General features: G+C 39.4%; 1 protein-coding gene across 1 annotated transcript; it reads left to right on the top strand.

Moving 5' to 3' along the window:
- The first annotated feature begins 1,117 nt into the window (after nucleotides 1-1,117).
- slc5a3a (solute carrier family 5 member 3a) lies at nucleotides 1,118-12,081 on the top strand. The gene is made up of 2 exons (XM_067442865.1): nucleotides 1,118-1,209; nucleotides 9,943-12,081. The coding sequence occupies exon 2, from the start codon at nucleotides 9,996-9,998 to the stop codon at nucleotides 12,036-12,038; it is 2,043 nt and encodes a 680-aa protein (XP_067298966.1). The 5' UTR covers nucleotides 1,118-1,209; nucleotides 9,943-9,995; the 3' UTR covers nucleotides 12,039-12,081.
- Nucleotides 12,082-12,551: the final 470 nt, after the last annotated feature.

Here is a 12,551-nt window from a genome sequence, read left to right as displayed (position 1 = left end):
AAATGGCGGAGAGGATTCCCCTAAGGGGAAGTGCTTAGGGAAGAGTGTGTGTCTAAAAGCAAAGTGGAATGTGCCCCCAGTTGTAATTACCGTAATCTCCAGATGACTATATGACATTCTATCCAGAGCTGTTCATGTTCTCAAGGCCTAAATGACTCTGCAGTCGTCATATGCTACTGTAAGAGCTCTTAGAAAATTCCCATCTTATAAGCTGTAATTACGAGCTCTACGAGGGCGTTTTACAAGTTGAAATCTAGTAATTACGGTAAATACAACATGGTGTGAACGCACCTAGAAGCATGCTACATTACTCTTTTTACATGCATGTTTAATACATAAAGTGACATTTAGTTATCAACTAAAAAATAAATGTTTTGTACTTTATTTTTGCATGTTGTAATTCGAGTCAAGTTGTTGGCTGATTTTGGGACCTTATTTCTACCAGATTTACACAGAATTTGATTTAAAACAGCACATATGGCAGATGGTAATAAAAAAATCAGTGTGTGTTAAAATATTGAGGTTGACATTAGTTCTGGTTCATAATTGGAAATAGTGACCAATCACGCTTCTTTGTCTGACAATCCCATAGACATGTCTGGGTTTGGCAGTTGCCAGGAGAACACAACTTGTAAAGTTTGGTGGAGGGGGGATTATGGTCCGGGTTGTCTTTCAGGGGTTGGGCTTGGCACTTGACTGGCTCAACCTGATAGAACACCTTTGGGATGAATTAGAGTGGAGAGTGAGAGCCAGACCTTCTCGTCCAACATCAGTGCAAAAAAAAAAAAACAGTGCAAAAATTCCCATAAACACACTCCTAAACCTTGAGGAAAGCCTTCCCAGAAGAGTTAAAGGTGTTAACCCGACGGATTAACAATGGGATGGCATTCAAATTCATGTGCATGTAAAGGCAGGCGTCCCAAAACTTTTGGCAATATATAGCTAGTGACACACTCATAACAGATGAGCAAAATATTGTGCAGATTGTGAGTAGAGTGAGTTTTGGGACCCATTCAAGGCAGCAGAAGGATCCTCTGTGGCGCACCTCATGTGCACAAAACCACTCTAAACATCCTTCCTCACCATATACAACACTCAGTGCACAGTAAACGAAACAGACAGGATGGCCCGAACATTAAACCAAACTATAAACTATTTTCTGTTTGGACGGAACCAGCTGAGACGTCATCGTTCCTACAGCATATTCAGGTTTCTTGTAAAGCTATCTGTGTCCTTCTGTTTAATACAAATCAGTTTCATGGGCCGTCTAAGAATAGTGAAGTGCATAAGTTCTGTGAAACACGAGCTTTGATTTTCTGCTATCTAATGCAGTGACATATTTAAGTCTGGCGCTTCGGGGGAGCTTTAACTGTCTTTTGGTCTGTGAATGTTTGCTTGAAATAATGTCAGCAGTAATTCTCTAAGCTGTTCATTTAAAGATTAAAGTGACTGATGGTTAAAAAGTCCAACTTTAAACATCTAAGGCATCAACTGGATGTTTATTTGTGGACTACAGTGACAAGAGGCGCATATACTGTAGGCCCATCTTGCTTAATCATTTCATAGAAAGGAAAAGAACATAATGTCTTTAATATAGTTTTTTTCTCCTTGACTGCAATCATATTCAATTTATTTTTTCATTGGATGCATCTTAACAATATAGACAACTGTGCACAATATACCAAAAGTCTGCAGTCTAAATATATCAGATATAAACTCAAACAGTTAGGTGGCATCTATAGTGGCACATTTAGGTCTGTTTTAATTAACTTTATGAATATGAAACTATAAAAAATAGCTTTAGTCACTGTGCCAACACATATATTGTGCCATTTTCATTTTTTCAATATTCTATTAATATATTTGCTTGATATGCACGATATAAAAATGACTTATTGGTCATATATTTTACTGAAAATTCAAAAAATAAAAAAAAAATAAAGTGCACAACTTGTAATATAAAATAGGTTTTGTTTTTCTTAATGACATTATCAATTACAAAATATTAAATAGTTTTTGGTAGGCTAAACGAAATAAAGCTGAAAAATAAAATAATAATATTTTGATAGCATATAAAAAAATCCTAAAATAACGCTGCTAATAAGTGTCCTGAGGTTTTTAAAGCGCATCGTCTAAACAATAAAATCTTCTGAGATGTTCACAATGCAAAAATGAGAAAAATGTTCTCTCCCTCTCCAAGTTTAAATAATTTCTCATGAACACAGGTCTTTTGGTTTCCTAAAATAGTCTGATGAGCTCCATCTGTGTCCGTGTTTATCAGAAGCATGTCCTCCTCTTGTCACAGAAACATGACCATCATTAGCGCTCATGATAGCGTCTTCTGGCGCCGCGTCTAATCAGCGCGCAAACTATTACGTCATCATTGTAAAGCAGCGCCTCAGGCACTTATTTGCTTTCAACGTTGGTTGTGAGACAAAAATAGCACGTCCTCATTATTGTAACGTGTGAGGTTTTGCGGCCCTCACAATAAAGCAAACGCTCTCGCTGTGTGTAACGGCTCACCAGTGCTCTTTTATGCCACGGTGTTCGTATCTGTCGAGCTCCAGTGGTTGTCATTGACCTACTAAGAGTGAAACTTGGTGTGTGTCCAGCACTTGAAGCTGAATGAACCCATTTCATCAAACAACTAAGCTGTACTGAGTATGAAGGCTTACTACATTTGAATTTAAATAAACAGTGTACTCTGTATCCCCGCCCCCTTTTCGTCACTGTATTTCCACAGCATAAAGGTAAGATCTTACGGATTTATGAATGAACCGCTCTTAAAATCTTCTGGGTCTACAGGCATTAGTTATGACATTCACTTAAAACATTACAATGCTTATGATAACTTCACGTTTTTTGCATACTATAGGATTTTATTAGATTTCGGATGCAGTGCTAGTCTAAAAAAATATGAGAGCTGCAAACTAGCTTCCACTATGCGAAGGTGATGAAGGTGATTGCTGTGACGTTGTTATGGGTTCTGGGTTCAATGTGTTGCTGGGTTCGAGCTAGAATGTTCTGGATCATTTTCATGGTGTTTCTATGGTAGTTGTTAAGTGTTCTGGGTGATACCAGGGTGTTGCCATGTGGTTCCTTAAAGTTGTTTATGCGTTTTATGCCAGTTTTGAGGCATTCTGTGTAGTTGCCAGTATGTTTGATGAGGTGTTAAAATGTTTTCAATGGTTGCCAGGGTGTTACTATGCATTTGCTAAGATGTTCTGAATGATTTATAGTGCATTGCTATGTGGTTGCTATGGTGTTCTGCATGTTTTTGTTTGTTTGTTTGATATATAAGTTTTAATTCTATATAAAATGTTGGTGTTATTCCAGATGAGAAAACTTTGAGGGGATAAATTGTGTTTATAAATAAGTCTCCAGCAGGTACTAAGTCTAGCAAGTACTTGCTGGTAAAATTTAGAATGTTTAATTGGAAATTTTTCTATTTTATAATTACTTATTAAAAGAAATTCTAACCCACCCAACTTTGAGAAAATAAACCGAGGAATTATATTCCAAATGGATGAAGGATTTTGTAGATAATGTCTTAGCCAATTCATTTTAAAGTTACTGTTTAGAGAGCCAAAATCGATAAAATTCAGACCACCTTTACTGCATAGTTTGTAATGTGTTGCTAGGTAGGGGCTAAAATGTTCTGGATTGTTACATTTGAAAATGTAAGGTCTAGTCAAGTGCACTGCATTGTGGGATACCATAACCACCACAATCGGTAATGTGTTGCTTGGTATAGGCTAAAATATTCTGGATGGTTGCCAGGGTGTTGCTATGCTGTTGCTAGGGTGTTACTTGTGATTGGTAATGTGTTGCTGGGTAGTTGCTGGTGTGTTCTGGGTGGTTGCCAGGGTGTTGTCATGCAGTTGCTAGGGTGCTATGTGTGGTTGGTAATGTGTTGATAGGTAGTTGCTGGTGTGTTGTGGATGGTTGCCAGGGTGTTGTCATGCAGTTGCAATGGTGTGTGTTTAATAATATGTTGCTGGTTTGCTAAAATGTTATTGATAGTTGCCAGGTTGTTGCTATGTGGCTGCTAGGGTGTTCTGTGTAGTTTTAGCACATTGCTGGGGTGATTGTGGGTGATTGCCTGGATGTTGCTAGGGCTTTCAAAGTGGGATCCAGGCTGTGATGTGGTTGCTAAGATTTTCTGGGTGGTTGCTATAGTATTGTGGCTGTTTTCCAGCTTACTAGGGTCTTCTAGAGGGTTGCAAATGCATTATGTGGTTTCTAAGGTGTTGTTAGGGTGTTCTTGATGGGTACCAGGGCACTGCTATGTGGTTGCTAGTTGGTTTCTATAGTGTTCTGGATGGTTGCCTGGGAACTGCTATATCATTTCCAAGGTTTTCTACATGTTTCTGTGTGTACCATGGTTTCCAGGGTGTTGTTATGTGGCCATAATGATATCTTGTACTCTTGTATTTCTGCATGGTGCTAGTAATACCAAGGTCATGGGTTTGATTCCCAGGAACTGCATGAACTGATAAAATGTACAGAACATGTATGCAATGTAAAAAAAATATCCTAAAGAAACTGTTATTTGAACTATTGTTCATGTGAAGCACAAATGGTGCTAATTGTGATCTATGCCCCTGAATATTTATGTTTATTCATTTAACAGATGCTTTAATCCAAAGCGATTAACAATAGAGGAACATAAGCTATTCATCACAAAGCCACAATTTTCATAGTGTCCAATGCCAGCAAGAAAGTGCACAGAGATGGAGGGATCTTCTGTCGTCCTCTACTACACAGTGCTCAGACACAGAATCAGTGCTGAGACAACCCAAGGGTTCGACTAACCTATTTTCCTCTTCATTCTATTTGTGTTCAATGGCTGCTGGGGCCTGAAGCTGCGGTCAAAAGTAGTGTCACTATAGTAGTACCCTGGCGATTTAAGATGAAGATCACCTCGAAATAAGATTGCTGTGTTTTTATGTTATTCTGTCATCATACATCCACTCTCATGTCTTTTCCAATCCATACACTCTAAAAAATGCTGGGTTAAAAACAACTCAAGTTGGGCTAAAAATGGACAAACACAGAAATTGTAATCAGTAAATGGACCCATTCAAACAACCCAATTTCTGGGTTTGTCCATTTTTAACCCAACTTGAGTTGTTTTTAACCCAGCATTTTTTTTTGAGTGTATGATTTTGCATATTCAAGAAAAATGCATATACATGCACACTGTAAAAAATTATATGTTCAATAAGTTATGACAACATATGTTTTTACATTGTTTAACTCATCAAAATTAGTTAAGAAATGTAAAAAATTATTAGTTATACAAGATGTAACACATTTTTAAAAGTCAGTTTAACATAATTTAAGTTGAAATAACTTAAACATGCAAAAGTTCAAAATTTGCCTTTTTTGAGTGTATTGTATTCATACAATAAATGGTGACTTCCATCTGAAAATGTAAGGTCCAGTCAAATGCACTGCATTGTGGGATACCATAACCAGCACAATCGGTAATGTGTTGCTTGGTAGAGGCTAAAATATTCTGGATGGTTGCCAGGGTGTTGCTATGCAGTTGCTAGGGTGTTTTGTGTGGTTGGTAATGTGTTGCTTGGTAGAGGCTAAAATATTCTGGATGGTTGCCAGGGTATTGCTATGCAGTTGCTAGGGTGTTTTGTGTGGTTGGTAATGTGTTGCTGGGTAGTTACTAGAGTGTTCTGGCTAGATGTTAGGGTGTAGTTGCTAGGGTGATGTGTGGTAGGTTATGTGTTGCTGGGTAGTTGCTAGGGTGTTCTGGATGGTAGCCAGGGTGTTGTCATGCAGTTGGTAATGTGTTGATCGGTAGTTTCTAGGGTGTTCCGGATGGTTGTCAGTGTGTTGTCATGCAGTTGCTAGGTTGCTCTGTGTGGTTGGTAATGTGTTGCTGGGTTGTTACTACAGTGTTCTGGATAGTAGTCAGGGTGTTGTCATGCAGCTGCTAGGGTGATATGTGTGGATGGTAATGTGTTGCTGGGTTGGGGATAAAATGTTCTGGATTGTTACCAGGGTGTTGCTATGCTGTTGTTAGTGTATTACTTGTGATTACTTGTATTACTTACCAGGGTGTTGCTATGGTGTTGTCATGCAGTTGGTAATGTGTTGATCGGTAGTTTCTAGGGTGTTCCGGATGGTTGTCAGTGTGTTGTCATGCAGTTGCTAGGTTGCTCTGTGTGGTTGGTAATGTGTTGCTGGGTTGTTACTACAGTGTTCTGGATAGTTGTCAGGGTGTTGTCATGCAGCTGCTAGGGTGATATGTGTGGATGGTAATGTGTTGCTGGGTTGGGGATAAAATGTTCTGGATTGTTACCAGGGTGTTGCTATGCTGTTGTTAGTGTATTACTTGTGATTACTTGTATTACTTACCAGGGTGTTGCTATGGTGTTGTCATGCAGTTGGTAATGTGTTGATCGGTAGTTTCTAGGGTGTTCCGGATGGTTGTCAGTGTGTTGTCATGCAGTTGCTAGGTTGCTCTGTGTGGTTGGTAATGTGTTGCTGGGTTGTTACTACAGTGTTCTGGATAGTTGTCAGGGTGTTGTCATGCAGCTGCTAGGGTGATATGTGTGGATGGTAATGTGTTGCTGGGTTGGGGATAAAATGTTCTGGATTGTTACCAGGGTGTTGCTATGCTGTTGTTAGTGTATTACTTGTGATTGGTAATGTGTTGCTGGGTAGTTGCTAGACTGTTCTGGATGGTTGCCAGGGTGTTGTGATGCAGTTGCTAGGGTGTGTGGTTTTGGGGTAGTTGTTAAAGTGTTATTGATAGTTGCCAGGGTGTTGGTTGCATTTGTAACCCCTGGGTGATTGCCAGGGTGTTGCTAGGGATTTCAGACTGGATGCCAGGCTGTTATAGTTTTCTGGGTGGTTGTTATCATAGTGTGACTGTTTTCTAGGTCTTTAGGGTATTCTAGAGAGTGTTGCAAATTTATTATTTGGTTTGCCACTGCATTTTGGGATACCATAACCAGCACTTTGCACGTGAAGCATTCTATACACAGAAAATGGGCACAGTATACAAGTGCATATTAAATATTGCCAAAACAGTAAGAGTAATGTGTTACCTATTATATGTTAGTAATATGTTAGTTATTGCAACTATAGACAGAGGGTTTTCACTAAATGTTTGAACACTGTCAGCTTTGAGCACTTCTGCCCCCTAGTGGACACTGAAAGAGCGCTGTCAATCACAAAACTTTACTCCACAGAGGAAGGAGGCGGGGTTCTGTATTCAAAAGTGGTCATGCCAAACATGGTGCATGTTTAATAATCTATGGATCACATTGCATGCCCAAAAGCCTGAAATATTAGTTTTTGGGGTATTTTTGACATTTTACAGAGCTGGACTGTATTCATATTATGATAGACTACACAGTACAGCACTAAAAATATGATTTTTTTTATACTAGTGTTGTGTTATGTTTGTGTTGGTGCACCCTTGACCTACATAGTCACACCTGGCCTCTAGTGCGCGCACAAAAAGATCTTTATCTACCCGTGCACTTTACTACTACTACCACTCTGTGATTAAAGCGCTTCTTTTCTGCTCTTGTCTTCATGGAAACCTCTGAACGGAAAGACAATGCTGCCACCGTCTGATGATTATCTGTAGTTGCAGTTATTCCACCATCATTTTTTTGTTGTTGCATTTATAATGCACATAATATTTACACTCACGCATTTTATCAAGATTATAATAATTGTGATACAAAGAATACAACATAATTTATAATCAAGACAAATACAGAAATATAGGCAGCATAACCTACTCAAAACTGTGATGTAAATGACACTTTGCATGTGAAAAAGTTTTTTTTTTTTTTGAAGATGAAATCTTTAGGTTTATCTCGCGTCATGTTCCTGTTGACGTGGTGTTATCGTTCGTGGGTTGTGTTATCTACTGAATATATGGTTCATGTTAGTATCACATATACAGTCACGAACATGAAGAGATCTTTAGTAAGACAGTTTGATGCTGTTGTTTCTAAAGACATCCTTAGAAAAGTTTTCCAATGACAAAATACCATAGTGACTGACAAACTGACAAACTGTTACCGCTGTAAATCAAATTAAATTGATATGGGATATTGGGATATGAGTTAAACCGTGTTCAAATAAGCTTCTCTTTTTTATCACATCAGTGGTGATTTTATTGTATCAGAATAAATGCAGTAGCATAACATGACTAGTTCAGCAGCAGCTCAATGGAAATGAAAGCACTGTCAAAAAAAGCCTTTGAGTAGCCTACCAGCCAACCGTGCTATATGATAATAAACAACACAGTAAATACTCTGTACACTACCAAAAAAGTTATTTTTTTGGACATTTATAGATATTATGTCAATCATCCAGTAATTATCCTAAACGCCGAAGTTAAATTAACAATTAACACCGCTTACTTTTCTAACTATATGTGAGTGCCTGCACGTGGATTTTCTTGCTCTGCAACATGATCCATTTTTGATAAATATATAGTTATCAAATTTTTATATTTAATTACCATCCATGGTAGTACTCTTGTAAAGTACCTTGGAGAACACGACTGATGTCATCACTGTACCACATCATCATCATCACTTATGCGGTGCGGATGCGCGGTTTGGGTTCGGTGACGTCATGGGCGCGGGCGCGGGTGGAGTAAGTAGGTGGAGGGGTAAAAAAAAAAAGTGCTAACGGAGGCGTTAACGGTTTCTTCCTCACACACCGGTTCAAGTGTACTGCCTCTCTGGGTTAAAGACACCGGGTAAGTATTGATGAGTTTTTAACGTTTAAAAATCACATTGATCTGTTAAGACTGTTCATGAACTTTGATGCGAAACTAATGTCTGAAAGATAATATTTCAGCTAGTTTTTCAGGTGTGTGTGTGTGTGTGTGTGTTTAACTGTTTCTTAACGCTTATCATGTATAACGGGGTTTAACGTAAGATTGTGCATTTGCATAAAGATGGCAAACCAGACAGAATTAAAGATGATAGATGACAATTAACACATAATAATAATAATAATAATAATAATAACTTCTTTTTTTACGATTTTAAGTTCAGTGTACATATAAGGGAAAATGTTGAAATAGTTCCACCATTCTTTATTAAATTATTATTATTATTTATTTTATTTATCTGTTTAGTTCAATTAATGAACTTAAATAAATGTTTAAAAGCACAAATATTCCAAGTAGGCTGTGAATGAATGCGTTCATGGAACTAGTTGCATAATAATTATGCAAGCCTTACTTTAAAATGCACATATAGCCTACTCCAAAAGACTGCTTGACACCTCACATCAGCAACCACTGAGAGATCTGCAGACAGATAAAATGTTTTCCAACGACAATTATAACTCTAAAGTAACACTTAAAAAGTCACTTAAGACAACCCTCAGGGTGTCTCGGAATAGACTTAACATGTGGTGGAAAGAGTACTAAAAACTTGTACTTGAGTTAAAGTATTGCTATTTACGAAAACATTTATTTGAGTGCAATTTCATATTGTAACACTACACACTATTTCACACTACAAAAATGCAACAATCTGTATAGTGGATAGTGACAATTTGTATTGTGTAGTTCACCAAAAATGAAAATTATGAGGAGTTTACTGAGTTCTATCATCAGTAGCTACAATATTAAACTGCTATATAATGATGAATATGTATAATGTAAAAAATAATATTTTTTTTATTTTTTATAAAGTATAAAGAAACAGAACAGTGAACAAAATTCTAGGTCTAATTCTAGTTGGGAAATAATCATTTTGATGGGGGGGAATTTGGCCATTTCTAATCATTGGGGGGGACTTGTCCCACTCAATGTCTATGGTGGTTACGGCCCTGGTAAACATTCAACCAAAAGTTGTACTTTTCTTTCCTGACCATGTTTGCTAAATATGCCATATTTAAATGGGGTTAATGTCAATTTTTTTGTCTGTCTTTCAGAATTTGCTATATGTGGCCCCCCATATGTGTCTTGATCCATCAACAAATCAAAAATGGCATCAACAATGGAAGCAGCGGATATCGTTGTCGTTGCCATGTACTTCATTCTTGTCCTGGGATTTGGCTTTTTTGCAATGTGGAGGGCAAATCGATCTACCGTGAGCGGATACTTCCTGGCTGGACGTTCCATGAACTGGATGATGATCGGTGCATCGCTGTTCGTCAGTAACATCGGCAGCGAGCACTTCATCGGCCTCGCTGGCTCGGGTGCAGCAAGCGGTTTCGCCGTTGCTGCTTGGGAGTTTAATGCGATTCTGTTGCTGCAGCTCTTGGGCTGGGTCTTCATACCGGTTTACATCCACTCAGGTGTGTACACCATGCCGGAATACCTCTCCAAAAGATTCGGTGGCAAGCGTCTAAAGGTTTTCTTTGCGTGCCTCACTCTGCTCCTCTACATTTTCACCAAGCTCTCAGTGGATCTGTATTCGGGAGCGCTCTTCATCCAAGAGTCTCTCGGTTGGAACTTGTATGTGTCTATAATCCTTCTTATCACCATGACCGCCCTTCTTACAGTCACTGGCGGCCTAGCGGCGGTCATCTACACGGATACTCTGCAGGCGTTCCTCATGATATCGGGCGCTTTGTGCCTGATGTCTATTAGTTTAGTTAAAGTAGGAGGTCTTGAGGGATTGCGCACCAGGTACATGAACGCCCTTCCCAACGTCACTGCCATTGTGCTACAGAGTAACTTCACCTACTCAAATTCCTGCCATGTGAACCCCAAGCCAGATTCGTTCAAGATCTTGAGAGGTCCGTTGGACAAAGACTTGCCTTGGCCTGCTTTTCTTCTGGGCCAGACTCCCGCCTCGATCTGGTACTGGTGTGCCGATCAGGTCATAGTCCAGAGAGTCCTGGCAGCCCGGAATATTGCCCATGCCAAAGGGTCAACCCTAATGGCCGGCATCTTAAAAGTCCTCCCAATGTTTATCATCGTGATTCCAGGGATGATCTCACGTGTCCTCTTTGCTGACGAGCTTGCTTGCATCGGTCCAGAGCACTGCATGCAAGTGTGCAACAGCAAAGCCGGCTGCACTAACACCGCCTATCCTCGCCTCGTCATGAACGTTATGCCCATAGGATTGCGAGGCTTGATGATGGCCGTGATGCTCGCTGCCCTCATGAGCGACCTAGACTCAATCTTTAACAGCGCCAGTACTATCTTTACCCTTGATATCTATAAGATGGCACGCCGCCAAGCTTCCTCCAAAGAGCTTATGTTGGTGGGACGCTTGTTTGTGATCTTCATAGTGGCCATTAGCATAGCTTGGGTCCCATTCGTCATCGAGTTGCAAGGTGGCCAAATGTTCCTCTATATTCAGGAGGTGTCTGATTACCTTACGCCACCCATTGCTGCACTGTTCCTGCTTGGCGTCCTCTGGAAACGTTGCAATGAGTCGGGTGCATTCTGGGGTGGCATTGTGGGCTTCTTTCTTGGAGCCATAAGACTGATTCTCGCCTTTGTCTATAGAGAGCCGGACTGTGACACAATCGATGACCGTCCGTCCTTCATCAGGGATATTCATTTCATGTATGTGGCGGCTGTGTTGTTTTGGGTTTCAGGGCTCGTGACCGTAGTCGTCAGTCTTTGCACAAATCCGCCAAGCAGGGAACAAATTGCTACGACTACTTTATGGGGACTACGCAACAGGAATCAAATCGCAGAAGTGAAGGAAGTCGATGGAAAACTTCCTCAGCTTTCAGTGGAAACAAGAAAAGAAAAGACACTGGATGAAGTGGAAATTAAACCATCCTCTCAGGTTGTTTCAACAAGCCCTGAAATACTTGAAAATGGCCACATGGAGTCTCAACACACACACAAACATGCAGGCAGAGTTAAGAGACAATGTGTGAAATGTTTGGAGTGGTTCTGTGGTTATAGTGAAAAATCAGAGGAAGCGGATTCACCTTTTGGAGATGAGTACAGGAGAGTAAGTGAGATGCTCAAAGAACCTCCAAAAACAAAATTTGTCCTCAACCTCGGCCTCTTGTTAGTGTGTGCCACTGGCATTTTCTTGTTTGCATACTTCTCTTTGTAATTCTCATGATTCAATCTAATACACAACTCAAAATGTAATGTGATGATGCCAAGTATTACTGATACTCTTTAGTAGGGCTGCACAATATTGGAAAAAAAAAGTACATTGCCATATTTTGTTTCTCTGCAATGTATATTGCGATATAAAAACGATTTCACCATGTGATTGGAATAGCTCTATTTTAAAAGAGTTGATAATTCTAGAATAATTGGGCTGATTCAGCAGGGTAGTGAATCTGCATTAAAAACATTAAATATATCAGGTAAATCTAACAGTAATCAGAAATTGAATAATCAAATGTAAAATAACAGTCTTCAGTGTATAAATGAAATATAACTAATTCATTAATACAGCTTGAGCTAGTTGTTTGATCATAATTGGCGACACACAGCTGCGAGTACATTGTGCTGCTGTCCCTTTAAGACAAACGCACAGGTCTAATATAAATGACACGCATCTGTTTTCTTCAAAAATTTACAACACATAACTATGGAAGCTTGTTCCTGCCACAGA

The sequence above is a fragment of the Pseudorasbora parva genome, chromosome 4, assembly GCF_024679245.1.
Source record: "Pseudorasbora parva isolate DD20220531a chromosome 4, ASM2467924v1, whole genome shotgun sequence".
NCBI classification, from domain to species: domain Eukaryota; kingdom Metazoa; phylum Chordata; class Actinopteri; order Cypriniformes; family Gobionidae; genus Pseudorasbora; species Pseudorasbora parva.
This window is presented reverse-complemented; position numbering and strand designations above follow the sequence as displayed.